This window comes from Lates calcarifer, linkage group LG20 (genome assembly GCF_001640805.2).
Source record: "Lates calcarifer isolate ASB-BC8 linkage group LG20, TLL_Latcal_v3, whole genome shotgun sequence".
In the NCBI taxonomy this organism is placed as follows: Eukaryota; Metazoa; Chordata; class Actinopteri; family Centropomidae; genus Lates; species Lates calcarifer.
The window spans coordinates 23,592,286-23,616,389 of NC_066852.1; the positions used below are offsets into that span (position 1 = coordinate 23,592,286).

Genomic DNA, 24,104 nt, shown 5'->3' on the forward strand with positions numbered 1-24,104 from the left:
ATATCACCCAAGAGAATATAAAAATGAATTTAATAATAAAAAGATAAAAACATCTGCTGCATGCTAACATGCTTTACTTTTGGCAACATGGGGCAAAGAAAGCCGTGTGACTTACAGTATATTTGGTAAATTACCAAATTACACGAGTCTGAAAACTGTAGCAGCACTGAAGGCAACAAAAGTAAAATAAAACTGTGTTCAAAACCAAAAACAGTAACATTAGACAGTGGACTGTAACAGTACAGCTGACAAATTCTGTAAAATATCAAATCTTTTAAACAGAGCAAAGAATTTTCAACATAGCATTTCTAAACACTACTTTTCTTCAGAAAGCATAAATTATTTCTATTTTTGTGGAATAATTTTGTTTCTGTGTGCAAAGTAAAATAATGTAAGCATCCAAAATAACACTACGATGTTTGAAAAAGCTGTGTTAAAATTTCTTTCCTCTGTTTAACAACACTTGGGAAATACTTTTAAAACACTCACATTTTGACCTTATCTGTATAAAAAGGTGCACTGTCTGTGTCTAACACGTCCAGTAGTAACCACAGACTGTGTATAAGATGTAAAGTATATTTTTATATACAGTCTATGGTAGTAACAGGTGATATTTGGTCACTGTTTATAAAAATTATCTTTAAAAAAACAATAAAAAATATGAAAAAATGTCTCACAAACAACATAACCAGATGTTATATGACTGCATTTTCTTTGAAAACACAAACTTCTTGCATGTTTACTTCAATGTAATGTAAAAATTAAGACTGACCTTTGTGCATGATGGAACAAAAACATAATAATTTCAGTCAGACACACCTCTGAGTGTTGCTGCCTTCAACTTACACTTACTTCTTCTGGAGCGCTCCTGAATGGCTACAACCACATAATCTCAACGTCCGCAGCTGGCAAAAACACCAAATAAAAAGATAAATAAAAAACAGAAAGGCCTTCTCCTGTCAGCTTCGTCATAGTGCAGCGACGGCGGTGATTGTCTCGGCTCTCTGAGTGTCTCTGTTTGCAGCCAGCAGGTGGTCGGAGGAGCCCTCAGCCGGCTGATCGGCGGGGTCGTCCTCAGGTAAGGCCGTGTACGTGGGAACGGCGTTGAACATGATGAAACCCACGGTGATGACGACAAACGAGATGATGTAGAGAGCTGAAAACTGCAGGCGAGACGAGAGGAAAGAGATTATAAAAGAACAAAACTCTGGGATCTAACTTGAGTCAAACAAACGTCTCTTACTTTGTAGTGGAAGAGGAAGAGGCCGCAGAAGAGGCTGAAGAGGTCGGCGGTGAGCAGGGAGAGGTTGACCGCTGTAGCGCTGGTCATCTTCACGACCACGGGCATGAAGCTGTACAGGGCGTACATGCACAGGGCGTAGACTGCGAACAGCATGGCTGCAGAGAGCGACGAATGAGTGGACGTTAGCGAGAGACGAAGAAGGAGTTTTATTTCAATCAATGATGCCTGAAAACAGCAGGACAACTTCAGAGGTTGTGATTCTGCTCCACTGTCATCGTACACCATCAGACACTTAATTAAACAAGACAGAAAGTCGACTTACAAATACGAAGGTCCCACTTTATTGCTGCTACTGCCTGAGTTTCCAGTACAGCTCTGTAACACAAACACACATACAGTTAGAAAGCTGAAGGAAAAACACCTTTAAACACACAAAAAATGTTCTGTGTGTATCGACGATGATGTGGGATACAAAATGAGTGAATTATAAGTCATTATGTAGAGAATAACTTTGTTGCACTCTGAACAGAAAATGTCTTTAAAAAGCTTTTTATACTGAAAAAATGGTGAAGTCAAAGATATCTGCAACATTAAATACAGATTTGCTTTATATATAATAACTTACAGCTGTATGCCGCTGATCAGAGTCCCAAACAGTCCCATCATGCCCAGGAATTCGACCCGGCTCAGGTTCTTCACCGTGTACTCCTGGCAGGTGTTGGACACGGCGTACAGGACGGCGCTGAGCAGGACCAAACCATCGCCCAGCACAACATCACTGGCTGCACAGAGACACAGGGCCAGTTATTTTGTACTGTATGTTACCGTAATGTAAATTTATACATTCATTTTGAAGGAAAAGGCACAATGCGCTTTTGAAAAGAAGACAAATTAAAAAACGAGACAAGAGAAATCAATCAAATGACAAAAGACAGAAACAGCAGCACAAAAACTACAAGAAACAATTAAGTATAATTTAGATTTCTTTCGACTTGATGGTAACAATCGGCTTTTTCACACACAGAGTGACGCGAATATAGAACGTGAGAATGTGAGATAATTGCCTGCGAATATACAGAAGCTATATATGTGTGGATGTTTAAAGTATTTTACAGGTTTACAGGCTGTTTCTCCCTCAAAAACTCTGATGATACTGCAGATCTCATCCAGCTCATATAAACACAGCTTCAGGGCTCTGAGGCGCTTCATGAATTCTTCTTCATCAAACTTCTGGCTGTCAAGAGACTTGGAGGCAAAATGTATGATATGATATTAAAGTGAGAGCACAAATTATTAAATCGTCCATGAAACCTCCCGGGCTCCGTAATGGGGGATTAGAAACATCCTGAAATGTAACTGATCCACAACAATCTGGGCTACAGACTTTTACAGGCAGAGAGAAGCCTTCAAGCTTTAATGGAGAAATGCACAGTGCAGGGTAGAAATTCAACTTAATCTGCATTAAATTAGGATGTTTTAACCAAGATTATGCTGCAAGATAGTTTTTTTTCCCAACTACATTTAAGTTCCCTGTTATGAGCTGACCTCCAATTTTGCGCATTTCCAATTAATCTCCATTAATGTTAATTCCCATAAATTCACATTAACTCTCATATATTCCCAAAGTTTACAACTCCTTCTTTACAGATATAAATGATGAGAAAACGTTCTTACTGGATCCCTGGTCTCTCCCGGCCAGAATGTCGGCCCCCACCATGGCCCCGACCCCCAGCAAACACACCATGACGGCTAAAAAGTGAACCAGCCGGTAGCGAGTCTTCAGGAAGAACCAGGAGAGCAGCATCAGCACTGGGATCACAAAGCAGTCGAGCAGCTGAAACACACAGTGGCAACGACACAATGATGAGTCCAGGGTAGGAAGAAAACATAACGTGGAACATTTTTGGTTTTGTAATATCATGATAAACAGATTTTGGAAAAGTTATTTTTAGCAGTGTCATGATATTGATGTCATCCATAAACTGTACACAGTGATTAAAGGTGTTTCACTATGATCACCAGCTAGTTGTTTTTAACTTGGTCTGCCTGCAGTTTGGTGCTGCCTGCTGCAGCTAGAAACGAGTTGGTGAGAGCTGTGGAAGTCAATCAAAACAGTAAAGTTGTGGTCCTGAAAACCAAAGCAATGAACTAACTCCATGAGCCCTAAAACAATCTGAGGGGAAGTAGTTGTGATTCCTAAATATAAAAATATTGAGTATAGTCACTTTAAAGGTGCTCTATGTACATTTTTGCTTTTGCTACATGGCTAACGTTAGCATTAGCAGCTGTTTACTAACCAGTGTAGAAAAAACGTTGCGAGTTCTGCATCAAACTTCATTCTTCTACTCGCAGAGAGTTGTCTCTAGCAATGGAAAGTAATGCCAATGTTTTGCTTCTATTTCTATCACTTCTTTTCTTCTACTGAAGTTAGCATGCTAACAAGCTAGCCCCCAACTTCTCATTATACCACTTTGCGATTGTGAGTCACTGTAATGTTAGAATTAATGGCTGTTTACTCATGAGTCTAGAATAACAGTTGAGAGTTCAGCAACAAACAACAACAGCAAATTGTAACTCTTGTTTTGCTTTTCTATCACTTCTACTGAAGTTAGCATGCTAACCAGCTAGCCCTGGCCCGCCCCATCTCGTGATATCACTCCAGTCTTGGACCCTCAGTCCAACGTGAAAGGGTGAAGATGCCTTCTAGGCAGCACCAAGAAAACACAACAATGGTTGAAGCTCTTGGTAACTAAATAACTGTTAATGCTAACGTTGGCTACGTAGCGATAGCAAAAACGTACTTTAAGCATTCCTATAACAAAGTCACTGTGAGTCCAGTTTTCTCTCACCTGGATGCTTGTCAGGGTGGTAAACTGGTAGGCCTTCACAACTGTGTAGTTTGCCTCCACGTCTGCCAGACTCATCACCAAATACTTCCACCATTTTGTTTTTAGAATTTGTACAATGTTTCTTTCACCTGCAGAAACAGATATAGACAGGTTTACCTGTGGGAGCGGGACTGCAAGAGAAATATTTTCATTTTGGTCTATCCTTAAGAAAAAACAGATTTCTTCAAAAATCTACTTTTGAACAATATCTTTATTGTTTATATTATTGTAATATTTCCAATAATCCACTATGACATTGACATTTACAACAAATTACTTAACATTAATTAGGTGTCCTGACCTTTGCGCGTGGCGAGGATGGTCGTGTAGACGAGCAGCAGCAGGGCGTAGTTGAGGAAACTCTGCAGCATGGGTGTCTCCACCTCGGCGTTGGCCAGGTACTGACAGCTCACTGCCGTCCCACAGATCAGCAGCGACAACACCTGGCCCATGACCACGGTCTTCAGCAGACGCCTGGAGAGTGAAAGGGAGGGTAGGCTTTCAGGGTTTTTATTTAAGTGGGTAGAAATGTATGTGTAAGTTATAACTGGTTGCCTACAGCACACACGGACATATCTTTTAGCTCACCATGTGAAGACATCCCTCAAGTTGTAATTGTAAAAACCACAGGCGACCCTCAATTTCCCACACAGTCTCTCCTCTGCATGCCCCTCCATTTCTTTGAGATCTAATCCTAAAGAGAAGGAAAAAAAAAAGGGAAAGATCAAAACCTTGGACAAAATTCAAGAATGAGAGTCTTTTACACTTAATATCTTCATCAGACTACCCAAGCAGAACAGGTACCATGTGAATGTCATGTGCCTCATAAGGTTCCTAATCAGATTCTCACTAAATTTATGGTCCACGTTGAGCCTTATAGATGCCATTGTCCTCTGCCTCCAAAATCTTGGAATCCTACAAACTGTTTTTTGTTTATAGCCTTACATAAGAGTTGATTATGTTTGTGGCAAATTCGGCAAAGACCACACTGCACTTTAAAGTTATCTCACTTACAGGATTTGTTTACATTACAGGCGTTGACAGTTCAAGGCCAATTGTTAAGCACGTTTTGGAAATATTTATCTATTAAAAGCAAAACTTACCACATTAAATATATCCCGAATTTAAATGTAGCCTTAAATGAGTCGTAATATGAGTTGCATTGCGTTTAATCATTAAAGAATTACCGACAATAGCTACAGAAATGTTAAACTGTCACTTTTTCCAATGCAGTTTGGTGTATCCTGTATCCTCTCCACCGCGCGAGTGACAGCGTCATTGACTGAACTTCCCCATACTACCGACAACTAAATAAAAACGTGATGTAAGCAGAAGCTCTACACTAATAAATAAAAACATTTTATGTGTACGTACGTGTATTTCTTCAGTCATGACAGATGTGGGAAAACTCTCCAAATGCGATTAATTTTCATGATTGTGAAAATATCATTAAATTCTCATCCACGAGGTGCAAATTCCCACTCTGAGTAAATCAATCTAGCTCCGTACTGTCTAGCCCCGCCTCCCTAACTCTGATTGGTGGAAGTGCAGCTCCATGACGTCTGCACCGTGCAGTCAAACTTGACCTGACGCTGAGGGGAATAAAAGGGAAATTACTCATTTCATTTATTCGTGTACAATACTAAACCACAGTTTTTAGAGGTAGTTTACCTGAGTATTTACATGTAATGCTACTCTATACTTCTACTCCACTACATTTCAGAGGGAAGTATTATATTTTTTTTTACTTTACTGCATTTATATGAGTGCTAGTTATTTTACATTTTTAAAAAACACTTGATAAATATGTCAACAAAAGTAGTTAAATTCAACCAGCTTTAATTCAAAATGAAATCAACCAGCTACAACATTAAAATGCAACTTTCATGTTAATGCATTGGTAATAATAATTCCTATTATATAATCATAAACCTGTGAAATGGACTTTTCAGAATAATATGTACCTGTTCTTTACATTACTTGAGTATATTTTGCTGCTTTTTGCAGGTTCTACTTAGGTAAATCCTTCTTCCACTCTTTGTTATAATAATGAATTACTGATTTAATGATGAGAGTTTATTAGATAAAATATTTTTCCAGCAAATATGTCCTGAAACCTGTACTAAATCTTTTAGTATTTTTCACTTCCATATTTCAACCTTCTTAGATTTTCCTGTCTGCCATGAAACCACCACTATTTATCAAAACTACACTTGTTTTTTTTATTTGAAGGTTCAAACCCCCTTGTCTGTGTGAGAAAGGATTTGACCAAGACTGTCAGACAGATAAAGAATGATAACAAACATCAGACTGATTGTATGAAAAAATAACTGTCCTTGAAACTGTGCAAATATTGTTTTCTTACCTCCAGTTTTACTTGCAGCCTGTTACTCTCACTCTCTAACCTTTACCAGATAGTGCTGAATGTGGACTAAAGGTCATTCAAAGATAGACTATGAGGTAAAGAGTTGAAATAGCGATAGTAGTACTGCAGTAAAAGGGGTAATGGCCCAGTGGTAGTTACCACCACTAATAGTGCTACACAGACCAGTAGTAATAGTGCAGAGCGACAGTAGTAGTATTAGTAGTAATAGTATGTTGTATTAACAGTATTTCAAAGGCTTGTGGTAGCAGCTAGCATGGCAACCGCCCTAGCAACCACTCAGAACAATCCAGCAACTGCCTAGCTAAACCTTGGAAGCACCATAGCAACCATTTGGAATGTCCCAGCAACCACCTGTTACTGACTTAGCAACAGCCCAGAACACCTTAGCAACTGCCTAGTAACTGACCCAGACACCATAGCAACCATGGTGCAACCAGCTATTAGCAACTTAACAGTATCATCAAGTGTTTGCGGGCCTGCATTGAAAGCCTTGCTCCATTAGTCACATTTTTTGGCATTTTTGGCAAGTGGAAAAAAAAACAAAACATACATACATATTTATTTAGTGAAAAGTCACTTTGGAACTTAAAATAAATTATGGTTTTAAAAAATCATGTCTATTCATAAAGTCTTGATACAGGAAAGTTAAACCATAGACATAAATATGTTTACATTAAGAGAGAAATTACAACTACATAAAATAAGATGGAGAAAATGCTATCATTATGGGAAGAAAATAAATGGTTAATTTTGAATTTGTAGACACAGATAGAAATACAGTATTTTAATAAACAAATGGAAATTTTTGATTGTTGATGTTGTCTGCTTGTGATTTATGTTTTCTGTATGTTTTTCTTATTTATTGTAAAATATTAATTGTCTAAAGAAAATGTCATTTATGAGTCTTTTTAATTATACAATTACAAATATTGTGTCAATTCTGTCAAGGTGCCAATAAAAATGTCAAGTGTAGAAAAAAGACTACAACCTACTTATGAAAATTGATATAGGGAAAACAATAATAGATGCTAATTAAAACAGTAATTTAATGTTAAATGCCTCTATTATTCTTATTTAAGATGACTTTCTGTTTAAAGTGAACTCAAATCCTATTAGAAACATCCAGTGATGTGATAAGACTCATCTTCAGCCGCGGTGTAGTTCTCGCGAGATTTTACGAGAGGATAAGTTGAGGGAACATGGCGACGTCTAATTTGCTAAAGGTAAGACCCACTCCAATTCAATTATTTGTTTTTAACGCTCGTCGGAGCGCTTGTCACTTGTGTATTGTAATGTCGGCGTTTAGCTCCAACCTTAACGAACAGCACACTGCACCCGTGTGCGGCTGCGCTGTCAGTGTTGACTTCAGCATTGAGCAGTTAAGTTACATCTGGCTAATATTAGCTAAGTGCATATCAGAGATTTTTTAGCTAAATAGAATAGCTACAACAGAGCTAAATGTGAAGGAAAGGGGCAGATACGGCGGAGACGGAGAGACAGCGGGGCTGATAACGAGCTGGAGACGTATCGTTTGCTTAACCTGCGCTGAAATATAATTAAAGTCTGTGTATACGCTAGCTACAAACCTCATATCATCTGTCAGTCAGTGGCTCTGGAGGCTGTAGCTGACCAGCCCCTTGGAAAGACATGCTAAAGGCTGACAAAAGCAACTGTCGGGAGTAGTTTCTGTGCATTGAGTGAACCATAATCCTCTGCTGCTATCTCGTTAAACCAAGCTTAGCTTTACAGGAACCCATGGCACCGGCGTCTAATTCAGTAATAATTCACATAGTCAAGCAGAGGCTGAGGAGAGGTGAGACACCAGCAGCCAGGAGTCTCACACACATTACAGCTTATAGAAAATGACACTGTAGTCAAAACACAGGTATTTTACAATGAGAAATAGCAGCTGTAGAGCGGTGCCAGAGCAGGCATGTAAGCATGCATTTTAGCTTTCCCCACCCCTGATTTGTTGTCTCATCCAGTCGAGTTCATGTTCACATCTGGAACTTGATCCAGCAGTTCAGCTCCTTTAACTAAAATATTTAGTCCCTTTTCTCTTCCCCTTTAATGGTTTGCATGAAAACCTTTTGTCTAAATTTCATAAATCTTCTGTTGGTACCAGTCTAAATCATGTAAATCCCAGTAAACATGACCTTGTAATATTAAATATAAGCAATGATTGGCGTCCCAAACACCAGTAATCCAACAGACATGGTGTGCTGATTAAAAAAAAGAAATGTCAAGGGAACAATAACAATAAATAAAACCACTGATAGCCAGCTATTTCATTTCAAATTGTGCAGTTTGTCACATCAGTTTTACAGCTACATAAGCTACTCACATGCAGCCCTAAAACAAGAAGTTGTTATAAATACTGCTACTACTAAATGCTGAGTCTTGGTTAGATCAGTTGTGTGTACTTGCACCACAGCCTGCTGACTGCTGTCCGTACCTTACACTTTGAAATTCAGCAAAAATCCAGCGTGTTAAATGGGAACTGCACCAAATTTCTCATTAACGTCATGGGAGAACCAGTCAGCCTGTGAAAGTAGTTGCATAATGTGTTCCTCTGTGGCTCTGGAGGGGAGCTTTGTCATGTCAAGCTTGTGTTACAAACTGCTCACACAGAGTGTGAGAGACATTTGCTGTGTCCCTGACTGTTCAGCCTAGGCTGTCCCCCAGTCTCCATCCATTAAAACATACACTGGGTTGGCAGAAGCAGGTAGATTTTACCTGTTTTAAAACGTGAAATTTAATAGAAGAAACGGCTGCATTGTGTCATTAAGTGTTACAGGAAAGTGTGGGGTAACTCCAGAGCAGCTTCAGTTGAAACCTAGTGACTGTAGTATATGAGTCACATTACTCTCATTAAATTATTCACAGTGATCATGCCTCTATGGAAACGTTTACATTTCTTTCGTTTCTCCACATTATTCAACTCATTGATTCAGTGTGTTACTCATCTATGTGTGTCAGATTTATGAGAAGGAATCTGTTGGGATGTGGTTCAAGTGGCCACAAAAAAGGAGAATTTATCAACCAAATTAAAACAAATTAGACTAAATTTAATAACCACAACATGTGGTGAGGAAGTCAGTAAAGTCAGTGGTGTGTATGAGTGACAGATGTGGGTGTGGGTGAGTGAAACCTGAAGAATAAACAAAACAAAACCAAACTGAAGACGTGAGGTGACTGTGGAGACGAGCAGGGTGTGATTAGCAGGGTCAGGACTGTATGTAACCTGGGGCACTCTGGGTGCCACAGGTGTTCAGATCACACTAATCAGCGACCTGCAGAAGAAAGAGACACAAGTTAGAACCAGATCCAAACCCCAAGACGACCTGAGGCGTCGTCACAGAATCAGAGTCAGTTAATCAGAAGTCTGAGATAATGTTCCACGAACACAAATGTACTTTACTCTCAGGCCACTTGGGGAAATTCTGCTTAAAGCAAACGTACAGAGACTTCACAACATGTGACCACAGTAGAGCTGCAACAATTACTGACAGAAAACCAATTGTCAACTACTTTGGTAATTGATGAATCATTTAATCAATTGAGCAAAAAGCATTTGACAAATCCAGCTCCTCAAACTGGAGAATTTGCTGCTGCTTTGCTGGGATTAATCAAATCCCAAACCCAAGTCAGAAGAGTGATGAACACATTAATCAGTCAGACCATATAAATCCTGTACACAGAGATTTACTCAATTAATTTATTGAATTACTGTATTGTTTGTTTGTGATTATGCTTTTTAACATTGTTACTTGCTGTTTAAATAAGGACCCCAGGGAGTTTGATACGGTTTAAAGAAACCAAAAACTGCCAAGTTTTGGAACATGTGTATCTTTGCACAGGAGAAATATCAGTTTGTAATATGTGAAAGAGTAATTAACAGTGTTCAAGATTCGAGATTTCTTTATTTGTCATTTCACTTATTATTTGCATATATGGAGAAAAGAAGTGTTGTTTCTCGCCAGCAATAATGTAAAAATGAACATTAAAAAACTCTAAGATTAAGAATAAGCATAAATAAATACATAAATAAAAACACAGCAGCTAGGAAAAATCAACACATAAGTTAGCTGTGGTCGCTAAGAGAGGTCGTAGCAAACATCGGTCGTCCACGTGGTAAAGATCATGAAGAGTGTGAATCGTACAGTTCACTTTCCACCTGTGTGTTTCCAGAACAAAGGCTCCCTTCAGTTTGAGGATAAATGGGACCTGATGCGTCCTATCGTACTGAAGCTCCTACGGCAGGAGTCCGTCACCAAACAACAGTGGTTTGACCTGTTCTCGTGAGTTTACTTTAATGCTTCTGCTTTTTAGCTTTGACTCCCGGCAAAACAAAACAGGGGCAGGTAACACTGTGTGTCCTCTTTGTTTCCACAGAGACGTCCATGCTGTATGCCTGTGGGATGACAAAGGTCCAGCTAAGATCCACCAGGCCCTCAAAGAGGACATCCTAGATTTCATCAAACAAGCACAAGCAGTAAGACCAGAACCAGAGATTTTTGTCCCAGCATCCCTGATATGATGTTCTCACATTTCCCCATTTGTAGTTTTAATTTTAAGTGTTTTAATTAATTCTTAGACAGATCGACTCCAGCATGCGCTTATACTGTTCACTGTCATCATCAAATAACTCACAACAATCCCCAAAGAGGATGAAGTTGTGGTTATTGCTCACAGGAAGATTTAGAGCTGCACAATTAATCGTATTAAAATCTTGACCTCGATTCAGAGCTCCAAGCGATCTCATTTCTAAATGATGATGATTCTGTGGCTTGTGATGCCTTTAGTTGCAGTGACAAAGCTCAGAAAAATTGTCGCTTTTTTGTCGTTTTGTGTGAAAGTACTCATAAGAAAAACAACAGTTCGAAACAATAAATTGACGTATGAATTATTCGTGCAGACAGACATGATCACCTAAAACTTAGCCAAAGATATGGCCTGTCCTTTATCAGGCACTGTTATATTTTCTGCTCTGTTTCCTTGTGTATCTGGTAAATGAGTGCAATAATCACATTGAAAAAAATCCTGGTTGATTCTGATGTTTTCCAGAATTGTGCAGCCCCAGGAAGCTGTATGAATATGCAGCTGGCCTGGTAGTTTGTAAACAAAGCAAACAAGTAACTGATGTTGTTGCTGTTGTTTTCTAACTCTCAGCATCATAAACAGGTTCACATCAGTCAGTCAGTTTCCTTCTGCAGGTGTTAATGAGCCCTGTCCTGTGTTTCTCCCTCTGTCTCAGCGGGTGTTGAGTCACCAGGATGACACGGCGCTGCTGAAGGCCTACATCGTGGAGTGGAGGAAGTTCTTCACGCAGTGCGACATCTTGCCCAAGCCTTTCTGCCAGCTGGAGATCACACTGATGGGCAAGCAAGGAAGCAACAAGAAGTCCAACGTGGAGGACAGCATCGTCCGCAAGGTGAGGAGGAGCAGGAGAGGGGAAGTCAAAGAGGTTGGGATGGCGGTTGTTGACTCAGAGTAATGCTACATCTGTGTCGTCTCTGTGCAGCTGATGCTGGACACATGGAACGAGTCCATCTTCTCCAACATTAAAAACAGGCTACAAGACAGCGCCATGAAGCTCGTCCACGCTGAGAGGCTGGGGGAGGCCTTTGACTCCCAGCTGGTCATCGGAGTGCGAGAGTCCTACGGTGAGAAACAGTGACACAGGTCGTCTTATTGTTCCAGTAGCTAAAACACAGAGAGGCGTACAGGTATATGAGTGTACGCTGCGATCACAGTCAGTGTAGATTTATCATCTTTATCATCTAATTTAAACTCTTACCCCTATATGATTATTTTTATGCCTCTGCACCTGTGATAGTTGCATGTTTTCAGGTTGTCTGTCTATCTGTTCATCTCATATCTCAGGAGGGCCTGGGGGGAGTATTTTCAAATTTGGTACGAGTGTTCACCTCACAGATTATCTTTAAACTGTCGCACCTCACTGAGATCTTTGGTTGTTTTTCTGTGATCTCTTTAAGGTTTTACATCTCTCTGGATATCTCTGCGTTGCCTTTAATACTTTTTTCTTAATCCAGAGTCACCTCTTCATGTCTCTTTGTCTCCGAGCAGTGAACCTGTGCTCCAACCCTGATGACAAGCTGCAGATCTACAGGGACAACTTTGAGAAGGCGTACATGGACTCTACTGAGAGGTTCTACAGAACTCAGGCACCTGCCTACCTCCAGCAAAACGGGGTCCAAAACTACATGAAATATGTGAGTCGTAGATTTATTTAAAAACAGACACTTTTTTTGCCTGTTGATTGAATATAGATCGTAAACTGCTGATAAACAGTCTTTTTCATTCAGTTCCCATCCAGAAACAGTGCCATAAACACGAGACATAAATGCATTTTAATGGTAATTGTCTGCCGCTGGTTTGTAGATAATATAAAAGGGTTGATATTTTTGTGTGATGGCGATTTCTGCTCCATGTTAAAACCATTCTCACACATCCTGGGGTTTCTATTTGCCGCTCTCAGCTTGATCTCTGCTCAAGCTGAAAGGAAAACCACCTCCAGTTCACTTAAGTTAACTTCTGTCCCACGGTTACATCTAACAACATGAGGCAGAAACCCGAGACCTGATGATCTTGGCAACCTTTCTTACTCAAACGAAACTGACTCTTGTGTCTGTTTAAAAACCGTATGAGCCAGAAATGTTTGTTTTCTGTTGAGAAACAGTCACAGTTTGGTCAAACTGGAATGCTCCATGTATAAGACGTTGTTAGTTTGTGAAGATCAGTGTCAAAAGAGGCCTTTTTCTTGAGGATCTTTGTACAGTAAAACTATAAAATCTTGCTTTCAGGAACCCTAAAAACCGAATATTAATTAGGTATTGTTTGAAACCTACTGGAATTATACAACCCATGATAATAACAATACGCAAACAACTTTAATATGCAAAGTTTGCAAAAAACAAAGGTTTGTTCTACCACCTCAAACACAAACACAAACCAACAAACAACAAGCAGTGTTTATGTTTGTGAAGCTCTGACTGTATGCAGCTAAGACTTATAGCCAAAAAGATATGCCTAATATTAATAGATGTAATAAATATTTATATATATATATGTAAAATATTATATGTGCATGCTCCGGTGTGTGTTTTCACCAGGCTGATTCAAAGCTGAGGGAAGAGGAGAAACGTGCACTGCGATACCTGGAGACGAGACGTGACTGTAACTCTGTACAAGCAGTGAGTATTACACATTAGTGTTTTGCAAACAAGTCTACATTTGATTTAAAAAAAATATGTGATTTGTGCATCGTTTCTGTGCAGCTTCATTGTTTTGGTTTTATAAACTTTAGACACCGACTTCTTCAGTCTCCACATTTCTTTTTGCTCTTTTCAGTTTTGCTTTTTAAGCCTATAATTTTTTATTTTCTTATTTTATTTTCTTCGCCGTTCTTATTAAAGGACCAGTGTGTAACATTTACAGGGATCTATTGGTAGAAAAAGTATGTTTTTACTGATGTATCATCATCTAAATCTAATCATTGTTATGTTTCTACATATGGAGCTGGTCCTCCTCCACGGAGGCCACCATGTTTCTAGTGTACATGTCAGCTGTTACCTACAGTTTTACAGACTAACGACTAAATAAAAAATCTAAATATAGCTATATAAACGAACGTCTTCACTTGACAGACAAATTGAAGTGGTAGTAGGTGCCTTTTTGTCACCAGACGGCTGCCGTAGACTCTCCAACACGCTTGGAAAGGGAGGGGTGAGGGGACAGGTATTCAGTTGGCTGCAATCTGCGTTCTCACCACTAGATGTCACTAAATCCCACGCACTTGTCCTTTAAATTACAGTGTCTGTTTTCTTTATTCTTATTTCGTTTCCCCCTCTGTTTATCTCCCCAGTTAATGGAGTGTTGCGTCAACGCGCTGGTAACGTCCTTCAAGGAAACCATCTTAGCCGAGTGTCCAGGCATGATCAAACGAAATGAGACAGAGAGTGAGTACGGCAGGACTGCTCCCACCAAAGGCTCAGCCAGCTCAGGTTTGCACCAGGAAATAGCCCTGACCAAACCTCCTTCTACATTCATGTGTGTTTCCTCCACTCGTCCTGAAAATACAGTGACGCTGGGACACGGCGCCACCTGGTGTCGAGGTTTTATATCTCCAGCTGCTGGAATCACGCCATATTTGCCATTTGTTAAACCTCTGTCCACTTTCCCTTTGGACTCAAATTGCAGCTCCGACTAGATTCCCACATCGCAGGTACTTAAAATCCACTTAGAGTCTTTAAAATGAGCTTATGCAACGTTTTTGTTCCAGACATTTTTCATGAGTCAGATGTTGAATACAATAATAAATGATCCCTGAGAATAAACGGAGGAACGTTTTTTATAATTGAGACTTATGCTTGGTTTTCTGTTCTGCATTAGCCACCCATTATTATTTGTTAATGCATTTGTGAGTGTGTGTGTGAGAGAGTCCAGGTTTGTGCTCTCACAGTTTGATTGAACAAGTGGACAAAGAGCATCCACAGAAATGGATTTTAAAGCAGCCGACCCTCTGTTAGCTTTAAAATGCAGCTGCCAAATTAAAGCTAGATACAGGACTGCAGCCAATGGTTGTTTGTTATTATTTGATATCTCTGTATTTCCTTTCTTTTTAAATCTAATCTACAGAATAGAAAGAAACCTTTACACTCACTCAGGTTTTTGTCTGTGTAATTATTTATTTTACTGTGGACTCCCCCAAAGCTCAGACTCTTACTTTAGTTAGACAGTGATAATAACATTGCTTCTTTTCCTCCTTTATAGAACTTCATCTGATGTTCTCCCTCATGGACAAAGTCCCGAGCGGGATCGAGCCCATGCTGAAGGACCTGGAGGAGCACATCATGAGCGCAGGCCTGGCTGATATGGTGGCCTCAGCAGAGACAATCACCTCTGTGAGTGTGTCAACTCGGGTGTTATTTTCAAGGTTTTGTTCGTCTTTTCTTTCAGCTGTGAAAACATCGTTCCCATCGCTGACATCTGGGAATATGATGACATTACGACAATGAAGTGCAACAGGGCGAGAAACTCGAGCAGTCAGATGATCTAAACAAGTGGTTCCCAACTGTTTTGTCAGATGCACCCACAGCATTTATAATTATCCTTTAATTTCAGTTGTCTACTTTAACTGTTTGCTCGTTACTTTCAGCTGCTTTTAGCTCTTTCATTCATGTTATTTTAAGGTAACACTTTTAACAGTTTATCAGGTGCTTTTAGCTGTTTAAGCAAACTATTCAACTTCTCTCCATATATATATTTTATCTTGTCTTGGTCAGGATGATTATGCAAAGGAGGTTTTTCATCTCAATGAGATAAATAAAGGTTAAAATACACCAAGTAATAAACTAAAAAACTTTAAACTAACTGCTCAATCAGACTTCCTTTCCCCAGAATTGTTTCTTTATCTTCACCAGAGTTACCTTTTTAATTGTGCTTTTTTTTTTAATTGAATATATCTTTATTGTCATTGCACATTTATTCTCTACAACAAAATTTGAGAGCAACCTATCGATGCAACATCATACTCCTAAAAATTAGACAAGCAGCAATAAGTGCAGTTATGGCTCTTGGGTAAAAGCTGCTTTATCAGTGCAAACAAACACACACACTCATCATATGTCTGTTGCACGCCGTCTGGCCTCTGTTGCAGGACTCAGAGAAATACGTGGAGCAGCTGCTCACCCTGTTTAACCGCTTCAGTCGACTGGTGAAAGAGGCGTTTCAGGACGACCCGCGCTTCCTGACCGCCAGAGACAAAGTGAGCTCAACTTGTTTCTCCTTGTTTAACAGTTCAGTGTCTGTCAGAATTAGTTCTTAACTGTTCTTCAAACCTCTTCTCAGGCGTACAAAGCCGTCGTGAACGATGCCACTATATTTAAACTAGAACTTCCTATGAAACAGAAAGGGTAAGAGATGCTTCCTGTGTGAGATTCAGCTTTTAATTTGAGCGACAAAGGAAATCATGTTTGATTGAACTCTTCTGTGTTTACAGGGTGGGTCTGAAAATTCAACCAGAGTCCAAATGTCCAGAGCTGCTGGCCAACTACTGTGACATGCTCTTGAGAAAGACCCCGCTGAGCAAGAAGCTCACGTCTGAGGAGATTGAGGCCAAGCTCAAGGAAGTGGTACGTCTCAACCTTTTCTATTCAGTAGCCTCTTTTGGGTGCATGAACTGTGTGGGTGTCTTTATGAAGGTAAAAGATCGAACTTTTCAGTAATGTTTGTGCTTTTTTTTATCAGCTGTTAGTGCTGAAGTACGTCCAGAACAAAGACGTGTTCATGCGCTACCACAAAGCTCACCTGACCCGTCGGCTCATCCTGGACATCTCAGCCGACAGTGAGATAGAGGAGAACATGGTGGAGTGGCTCAGGGTAAGGACTGGGTGGACTTTACTTTCCAATAAAAATCAAATTATTTGAGACAGGTTTTCATCTCCTGTAAAAACCTGTTTGTTAACAGGAAGTAGGGATGCCAGCTGACTACGTCAACAAACTGGCTAGGATGTTTCAAGACATCAAGGTGTCAGAGGACCTCAACCAGTCGTTCAAAGAAATGCATAAACATAACAAGCTTGCTTTACCAGGTAAGAGGTACAACTGTAGACATGTAGTGATTTGTGCATCTCACTCATAATTTAATGTACATACTCTAAGTCTTTATTACACTTGAGCAGCTGCAACCAGTAAATATTTGTTAGTTTTATTTGAAAAATGACATAAATTATAATCTAAGTTGTTTTTTAATTCAGAATAACTAGCTAATCCATTTGATTAAATGACTAATCTATTGATTTGTTTTATTGTTAAAGGAATAGTTTTGCGGGAAATTCACATATTAGATTTTTTGCGCTTTGTTTTTTGTGCAGATTAAACAAATGAGATGGAACATGCACATTTTTAAAGATGTAAAATGTTTTATCTTTGGACTAGGGCTGAAAAAATAGGTTGATAAATTGATAATAAAGCCACAATTAATTGTCTAAGTAAATATTTGCTTATTCCATCTCTTAAATATGGGGATTTTCTTTTTTTCTGTTTGAGATCACTACAAACTGAATATTTTAGGACATGGACAAAGCAACTAATTAAAAAAAATAATTGATATGTTGTCAGATTAGTTAGCTTCATATTTATATGTACAGATGTGAGAGCAAGAAAGCAAATAAGCTGTTGCTTTAATTCAGCACTACTTGTAGTCAGTTCAAGTGTGAGACGTTCTTTCAGTAACTAATTGATCTTTGCACCCCTGCTGCAGCTGACTCCGTCAACATAAAGATCCTGAATGCTGGAGCGTGGTCGAGGAGCAGCGAGAAGGTGTTCGTATCTCTTCCTACGGAGCTGGAGGATTTGATACCGGAGGTAGAAGACTTCTATAAGAAGAACCACAGTGGCAGGAAGCTTCACTGGCATCACCTCATGTCCAACGGCATCGTGAGTGCAACATCTGCAACATCATCAAATCTTGTTAAATTTGTGTAGAAATGTAAGTGAGAAGTGTCTCTTAAGGGGCTTCTTTATTTCTCCCGCACCGAAACAGTTTGGAAAGAAGCCATGTCTGTTTAATCTTTCTCGGACTGAATCTATAATATGTAATGCTTCTTATTTCTTCAGATAACCTTTAAGAATGAGGTGGGTCAGTATGATCTGGAGGTGACCACCTTTCAGCTGGCTGTGCTGTTCGCCTGGAACCAGAGGCCCAGGGAGAGGATCAGCTTTGAAAACCTAAAGCTAGCCACCGAGCTGCCGGACGCAGAGCTGCGACGCACTCTCTGGGTAAAAGACGCGTTACAGAGTTAAACAGTTGTTTGTTATTGAGGTGACTTTTCTTTTTTTTCCTCCTCTGAACCGTCGTGCTCTTCTTCGTCCTCACAGTCTCTGGTGGCGTTTCCCAAACTGAAGCGGCAGGTGTTGTTGTACGACCCCGTGGTGTCTTCACCCAAAGACTTTGCAGAAGGAACACTATTCTACGTCAACCAGGAGTTTTCTCTCATGTAAGGAAGTAAAGCCAGTTTGTTCAGCATGTCTCTCTCTAGGAATTTAACAGCAGTGGTCTTTTCATCTGCCTCTACACTTACCAGCCACTTTATTAGGTACATATTGGCTGTAGCTGCGGCGTTTAAACGATGCTCAGTTGGTGCTAAAGGGTCCAAAGTTTGCCAAGAAAATATCCCCCACACCGTTACACCACCACCGCCAGCCTGAGCTGTTGATACAAGGCAGGATGGATCCAGGTTCAACATGTTGTGTGTTCAGAGACACTCTCCATGAGTGGACAAACTCGACAACAACTGACTACGACTCAATAAGGTTTCATGCCCAACACTAATAATATAATAACATGAAATGAATATACAGGTTGAGAAAGTTGAGTCTACATGTTTGTGGATCTGCTGCGATGAAACTACGGTGGTGAGTGATGGTGTGCGCTGCTGCTGCAAGGCATTATGGGATGGCATTCTCTCCTTTCGTAAAGGAAGGTCCAGTGTCTCCTCTGCTAAAGGAGATTCAATTTATTTTCAATTCAATTTTATTTATATAGCGCCATATCACAACAACAGTCATCTCAAGGCACTTTTCATATAGAGCAGGTCTAGACCATACTCTTTAAAATAGGTATTTACAGAGAGAGACCCAACAAATCCCACCAAGAGCAAGCACTAGGCGACAGTGGCAAGGAAAAACTTCCTTTTAAGAGGCAGAAACCTCGAGCAGAACCGGACTCAGGGTGGGCGGCCATCTGCCTCGACCGGTTGGGTTAAGAAGGAGAGAGAGGGGGAGAGGAGGGAGAGGGGGTAGGGAATAGCGAAAGAAGAACATAGCATAACACAGGTTCCATATCAGATGTAAGATGAGGCCAGTAATACAACAGTAGTAGTGATAGTAGTGATAATTAAAGTATTAACTGCTAACACAGCAATACAACTAATAGCAGTATAAGTAATTTCTAATTCTAGCAGCAGGTGTTGAGTGGAGTTGTAGGAGCAGCAGGGGACTTGTCATCACAGATCAGACTCTACAGCTCCAGAGGAAGAAATACCTGCAGAAAGAGACAGAAGAGGAGAGAGAGACGGAAGAGCACAATACTACAGGAAAGGGGAGATACTGAGTTAGTAACATGTAACATGGGATATGAATCCATATTGAGTGGAGAGAGGTGGAGAGAGAGAGAGAGAGAGAGAGAGAGAGAGAGAGAGAGAGAGAGAGAGAGAGAGAGAGAGAGAGAGAGAGAGAGAGGAGCTCAGTGCATCATGGGAGATCTCCCGGCAGTCTAGGCCTATAGCAGCATAACTAAGGGATGGTTCAAGCCTGAGCCAACCCTAACTATAAGCTTTATCAAAGAGGAAAGTTTTAAGCCGACTCTTAAAGGTACAGAGGGTGTTTCTGCCTCCCGGACCGAAACTGGGAGAAGGTTCCACAGTAGAGGAGCCTGATAACTGAAGGCTCTGCCTCCCATTCTACTCTTGGAAACTCTGGGAACCACCAGTAAACCAGCATTTTGGGAGCGCAGAGTCCTGGTGGGATTGTAGGGGACTATGAGATCTTTAAGGTAAGATGGAGCCTGACCATTAAGGGCTTTGTATGTGAGGAGGAGGATTTTGAATTCTACTCTAGATTTGACTGGGAGCCAATGTAGAGAGGCTAACACAGGAGAAATATGATCTCTTTTCCTAGTTCCTGTCAGTAATCGTGCTGCAGCATTTTGGATCAGCTGCAGAGTCTTTAGAGACTTGTTGGGGCAGCCTGATAATAATGAATTACAGTAGTCCAGCCTAGAAGTAACAAATGCATGGACTAGTTTTTCTGCATCTTTTTGGGACAGAAAATGTCTAATTTTGGAGATGTTACGCAGATGAAAAAAGGCAGTCCTAGAAGTTTGTTTTATGTGTAAGTTAAAGGACAAATCCTGATCAAAGGTGACTCCCAGATTCTTTACAGTGGAGCTGGGAGCCAGGGCAATGCCGTCTAGTGGAGCTACATCATTAGAAAGTTTGTTTCTGATGTGTTCAGGACCAATTATAATGATTTCAGTTTTATCTGAGTTTAGTAGTAAGAAGTTGCTTGTCATCCAGATTTTAATGTCCCTAAGACAAGCTTGGAGTTTGGCTAGATGATTGGTTTCATTAGGTTCCATTGACAGATAAAGCTGTGTATCATCTGCATAACAATGGAAATTTATGGAGTGTTTCCTGATAATATTGCCCAAGGGAAGCATATACAGAGTGAAGAGGATTGGTCCAAGCACTGACCCTTGTGGAACTCCAAGTCTAACTTTTGTGTACATGGAGGAGTAGTTGTTAACATGTACAAACTGAAGCCTATCAGATAGATAGGACTTAAACCAGTTTAGTGCCGTTCCTTTAATGCCAATAAAGTGCTCCAGTCTCTGTAAAAGGATGTGATGGTCAATTGTATCAAAAGCAGCACTGAGATCTAACAAGACAAGTACAGAAACAAGTCCGTTGTCTGATGCTATCAGAAGGTCGTTCGTAACTTTTACAAGTGCTGTCTCTGTGCTGTGATACAACCTAAATCCTGACTGAAAAACCTCAAATAAACTATTGTCCTGTAGAAAGTCGCACAACTGTTTTGCAACTGCTTTCTCCAGGATCTTAGAAAGAAAGGGGAGGTTAGATATAGGTCTGTAGTTGGTTAATACATCTGGATCTAGAGTGGGCTTTTTTAGAAGAGGTTTGATTACAGCTGTTTTATACGACTGCGGAACATAACCTGTTAACAAGGACAGATTTAACATATCTAATACAGGACTGCAAATTAAGGGCAGAGCTTCCTTAAGCAGCCTAGTTGGGATGGGGTCTAAGAGACAGGTTGAAGGTTTAGATGCTGAGATAATTGATGTGAGCTGGGCTAAGTCGATGGTAGAAAAGGAGTCAAGGTTAGGTTTTGCAGCTGACTCTATGGATCCTGTGTTATGGCATAAATCTGTACTGATTGAAGGCAGGATGTGATTAATTTTACCTCTAATGGTAGAGATTTTATCATTAAAAAAGTTCATAAAATCATTGCTACTGAGGGTTATAGGGATGTGTGGATCTATAGAGCTGTGACTCTCTGTCAGCCTGGCTACAGTGCTGAAGAGAAACCTGGGGTTGTTCTTATTATCTTCTATTAATGATGAGTAATAGGCACTTCTTGCATTACAGAGGGCCTTTTTATATCTTTTGACACTATCCTGCCAAGCTAAGTGGGATTCTTCCAGTTTGGTGGAACGCCACACTCTTTCAAGCCTACGTGCTGTTTGTTTCAGTGTACGGGTTTGGGAGTTGAACCATGGAGCTTGCCTCTTTATAGATAGGATAGGAAGCACTGAAGCTTTTCCTTAACATTTAGACCAGCTCTTATCATGGCTGCCACTGAGATATTTCAGGGTCATGCCTAAATGCATTATTTCCTGCCGTGTGATTGGCTGATTGGATATTTGCGTTAACGAGCAGTTGAACAGGTGTATCTAATAAAGTGGACGGTGAGTGTGGTTTGTTGTGGTCTTGTTGTTGTTTATTAAGCGTGTTGATTTTTCTTTTCTGTTTAACCTCGCAGAAAAAATTCAAAGGTTCAGAAAAGGGGGAAGATTAACCTGATTGGTCGGCTGCAGCTCACCACGGAGCGAATGAGAGAGGAGGAGAACGAGGGCATCGTCCAGCTCAGGATATTAAGAACACAGGTACGGAGACGAGCTCGCAGCAGGCGGCTGAAGACGCCGACCGTGAATAAATGTTTTCATCTTCCATTTCCCACTTTGAACAGACACCTGTGGGTTTTGTTTGCAGTGTATCTGTTTTCACTCGTGCACTCTCTGACCTCCTCTTGTCTCCCTCCCCAATCCACGTCCAGGAGGCCATAATCCAGATCATGAAGATGAGGAAGCGCATCAACAACGCCCAGCTGCAGACGGAGCTGGTGGAGATCCTAAAGAACATGTTTTTACCACAGAAGAAGATGATCAAGGAGCAGATCGAGTGGCTGATAGATCACAAGTACATAAAGCGGGATGAGACCGATATAAACACCTTCATCTACATGGCATAGCACAACACACTAGGATGACTTGTGTTGACTTTGGGTTTCAGTGGATCAGGCCTGATGGACACTAGAATACTTCCAGGCTCCCCGTCCTCTATTTAAAAAGAAAAATAAAAAATCCAAACTTGTGCAGGGAGGCATGAATTTAAGACTGAGACCTATTTAAAAAAATAAAAGTGGGACTTCCTGCCTTAAAGTTGTACAAAGAAAAAAAAAGAAGTTGCAGTGGGAGTCTGCACCAAGTGGTTGTAACTGTTTTTAGTTGGAGGGAGTTTCCGTTGCTGTCCAGATGAGGCTGTTAATCGTTAATGGTCTGTTTTTTTTTGTTTTGTTCTTTTTGATGCCATGGTGTGTCGTCTGGGCAGCCACTACAACACTCCTGCTCAATGCTTGTGCGAGTCTGAAGAGGCATGCTGACAGGAAAAGATGAGGAACTTTGGATCTCTTAAATATCTGCAGTCCAGTTTTATTCCACGTCAAACAACAACAACAACAACAACAACCCCCCAGAACAAAAACACGGCCCTCTTTGCTCAAAAGGCGATGCTGCTTTTAATCCAGCGGGTTGGTGTATCACGGCGGGGGCCCTTGATGCTGTCGTGACTCCCTGTGGTCATAGTTAAAGTGATCAAGCACTTAATCCGGACATTCAGTGTGTATAAAGAGCCAGATAAGCACTTCACAGTTTTTCAGGACTGAGCCAGACGGCAGCGTAGAGCCAACTCCGATCTACGTCAAACCCTCTGTCCCTCGGTAAAAGAAAAGAAAAAGAAAAAAGAAAACAGGACAGCGTGGAAAATTAGCATATTGCTATAATCCACAGTCCATTTCCCCGTCTACCAAATGTACCCAAGGACAGAGGTGGTGTTGGAGTTAAAATGGGAGCTCAGCTCATGTTTGCAAAAGGCCTCTTTTCTGCAGGAAGCCCAGGAGAAGAGGCTGAGGTCAGTATTACACATGGTAAATACTACAATTCAAAACTATAGGAGAGTGTACCATGAGATGTGAATAATGAAATGATTAAATAAACAGCACCTTATTATAAAACAACACACAGGCTTGTCATTCATCTGAGTTCAGGCTAACTGTTCTTAGGAAATGTTTAAAGGGAACCTCCAAAAAAAATGTATCATGTACAAACACAAATATAAATATTTTGTTTATTGTGTTGATACAAATTTTAACAATCACACCTTTACCTTTGATTTATTTGTGAGTAGAACTTAATTCTTTCATTGAACAGCAAAAAATGTTGAATAAAATAAACAACAAAATTCCAATCAAAATATAAAATCTCAAATTGTCAATGAAATGGTGTTAGCTAGCTCACATTTAGCATATCTGATTGACCAGCTAGCTAGCTACTGTATAAACACATTTTGGTTTATTTTTTGCTGGTTAAACTTTAATACACAAATTGAACATATTTTACCCCTGTAATATCCAGATTTACTGGATCTAGTCTGTGGGCTCAGTTGCTGTAGTGTGAACTTAAATGTAGTTTAAGTTTATACCA

At 40.3% G+C, this 24,104-nt stretch overlaps 2 protein-coding genes across 4 annotated transcripts; one reads left to right on the top strand and one right to left on the bottom strand.

The window, feature by feature from the left end:
- Positions 1-13: 13 nt before the first annotated feature.
- Positions 14-5,649, bottom strand: LOC108900057 (solute carrier family 35 member F2). Of its 2 annotated transcripts, none has more exons than XM_018700862.2 (9): positions 5,506-5,649; positions 4,720-4,825; positions 4,433-4,605; positions 4,093-4,220; positions 2,918-3,077; positions 1,869-2,025; positions 1,566-1,618; positions 1,244-1,398; positions 14-1,163 (listed from the first exon to the last, which is right to left on the bottom strand). In XM_018700862.2, exons 2-9 carry the CDS (start codon positions 4,806-4,808, stop codon positions 969-971), a joined length of 1,110 nt encoding a protein of 369 aa, XP_018556378.1. In that variant the 5' UTR covers positions 4,809-4,825; positions 5,506-5,649; the 3' UTR covers positions 14-968. The 2 variants fall into 2 exon arrangements, with proteins under 2 accessions (XP_018556378.1, XP_018556379.1); XM_018700863.2 differs by lacking the exon at positions 5,506-5,649 and adding an exon at positions 5,235-5,395.
- A 2,021-nt stretch (positions 5,650-7,670) lies between these two features.
- Positions 7,671-23,638, top strand: LOC108900059 (cullin-5). Of its 2 annotated transcripts, none has more exons than XM_018700865.2 (19): positions 7,671-7,740; positions 10,709-10,818; positions 10,913-11,012; positions 11,775-11,951; positions 12,042-12,183; positions 12,608-12,753; positions 13,654-13,734; positions 14,406-14,544; positions 15,314-15,444; positions 16,200-16,307; positions 16,391-16,455; positions 16,542-16,674; positions 16,790-16,921; positions 17,010-17,133; positions 17,805-17,980; positions 18,161-18,322; positions 18,422-18,540; positions 22,106-22,229; positions 22,400-23,638. In XM_018700865.2, the coding sequence occupies exons 1-19, from the start codon at positions 7,717-7,719 to the stop codon at positions 22,592-22,594; spliced, it is 2,388 nt and encodes a 795-aa protein (XP_018556381.1). In that variant the 5' UTR covers positions 7,671-7,716; the 3' UTR covers positions 22,595-23,638. The 2 variants fall into 2 exon arrangements, with proteins under 2 accessions (XP_018556381.1, XP_018556382.1); XM_018700866.2 differs by having other exon boundaries at positions 14,406-14,499.
- Positions 23,639-24,104: the final 466 nt, after the last annotated feature.